Raw genomic sequence first — 1,682 nt, 5'->3', positions numbered from 1 at the left:
GCAGATGTTTTTTATGCTCAAACAGCAACATTACAGACCAACTAATAGCATAATAGGACCCCTTTAACTTTTGTAAGATCTAGATTTTTTTTTCAATAATTTTTGACTAAGATAAGTCTGTAAATTTCTTTTATATATATATATATCTCTCATTTAGAATTGTTTTTATTTTTTTATGTAATCATCTGAGGTGAGAAAGGCCAACCCTTTCATATTAGGTTTTTTCCCTTGTTTCGTGTTTTTTTTAGGTTGGATTTAGTTTAGATAAGTTTATAATTGTCATGCATTGAAATTTTCAAAGTTTTAATTGTTCAAATCGTGGGACACTGAAGTGTACCATATTAATACAATGCTCCTCCTGCCATTTTGAGCAAAGCAGTCAGTTTCTTTTTGTTGCAGGTCTGGGATCTGAACAGAGGTCAGATGCTGCAAGACCTTGAGTGTCATAAGGGTGCTGTCCTGTCATGTGACGTGTCTTCTGACGGATGTCTCTTTGCCACCACATCGGCCGATAGGACTGCTAAGGTCAGAGAAGAGGCACAGATTCATACATCAGATCAGTGTCAGCGGACAAGATATTGTTCACATTAAACTGAGCTTCGGCTGCCTCTGTGTTTAGATCCTGGTCTCCGACTGTGCGAACACCTGCTCCCGTTACACTGTTAGTTTGTTTACTGTAGGTGTGAGTCTGTTGGTACGGTGTAAGGACTGTGCTAGGTGACTACCTGGAGTATCTTTACTGAGCCCTGGGTGCTTGCCTTAATGATGCCATGTACAGCCAAATTCTGCCTAATTAACTTTGCGTGAGTGCAGTACAAAGCTCACGGATACACGTACACGCATGACGTCCTCTGTTTGTGGTATCAGAGGTCAGAGTCCAGTCTGCTCTTCTGAGCGTGTAATGAGATTAAGTTCTCTCGCTCCTTATGACACCGCCTATACCAGAAGAGCTTTCTAATGAGATGCCATGTTCACGTCTGTCTGCCAGAGCTTCTCACTGAAGAGAGTGAGAGAGGATGGCAACGTGAATTTGGAGAGCTGAGCAGAAAAATCATTCATGCCAAATGGACCCGCCGCAAATAATGGCTAACTCTGACTAAAATTAGAGATGGGAAAAAAATTTCAAGCAGCAGTTTTGATAATTTGCTCAACCTTGTTCCGATTCCATTTATTATTAGGTTAACAATTTCACAAAGAAATCTATCAAAAATGACATTAGATGTCTTTGAATGATTTTACAGCACAAAATAGCAATGTTATGAGAGTTGCTCTTGTTCAGTTCATGCAGTAAAATGGCTCATAACTGCTGATTTCTGTTCCTTAAGGTGTGGAGCAGTGCTTCGTGGGAGATGACTTTTTTGCTGAAGGGACACGAGGACTGCGTCCGTAGCTGCCGTTTTTCTTGGGACAACAAGCGACTTGCGACGGGCGACGACAATGGAGAAATCAGGGTAAGTATAAACTTAAGCTGCTTCAAATTGTAAATCAACTGTTAAAAGGAGTAAAGATCTGATTGTGGCCTTGATCAATCTTCAGAAAGATTTTGTGTTATGCTGAGGAGTTGGGATATTTATGACCTCATCCCTCTTTTATAACTTTTTATTTATTTGATTTATTTTTTCAACCAAAAAGCCAGTAATGATGCCTAATAAAAGTACACTGGTATTTTTGTGTAAAAAAAA

At 39.4% G+C, this 1,682-nt stretch overlaps 1 protein-coding gene across 1 annotated transcript in view; it reads left to right on the top strand.

Moving 5' to 3' along the window:
* The first annotated feature begins 378 nt into the window (after positions 1 to 378).
* Positions 379 to 1,682, top strand: part of LOC107576431 (apoptotic protease-activating factor 1-like) — a 2,340-nt gene continuing 1,036 nt past the window's right edge. The window contains exons 1-2 of the mRNA XM_016262609.1: positions 379 to 525; positions 1,326 to 1,451. Of these exons, the coding sequence (XP_016118095.1) occupies positions 424 to 525; positions 1,326 to 1,451 (228 nt within the window). The 5' untranslated portion in view covers positions 379 to 423. The remainder of the gene's footprint in view (positions 526 to 1,325; positions 1,452 to 1,682) is intronic.

The sequence above is a fragment of the Sinocyclocheilus grahami genome, unplaced genomic scaffold (assembly GCF_001515645.1).
Source record: "Sinocyclocheilus grahami isolate Dianchi unplaced genomic scaffold, SAMN03320097.WGS_v1.1 scaffold3676.1, whole genome shotgun sequence".
In the NCBI taxonomy this organism is placed as follows: Eukaryota; Metazoa; Chordata; class Actinopteri; order Cypriniformes; family Cyprinidae; genus Sinocyclocheilus; species Sinocyclocheilus grahami.
This window is presented reverse-complemented; position numbering and strand designations above follow the sequence as displayed.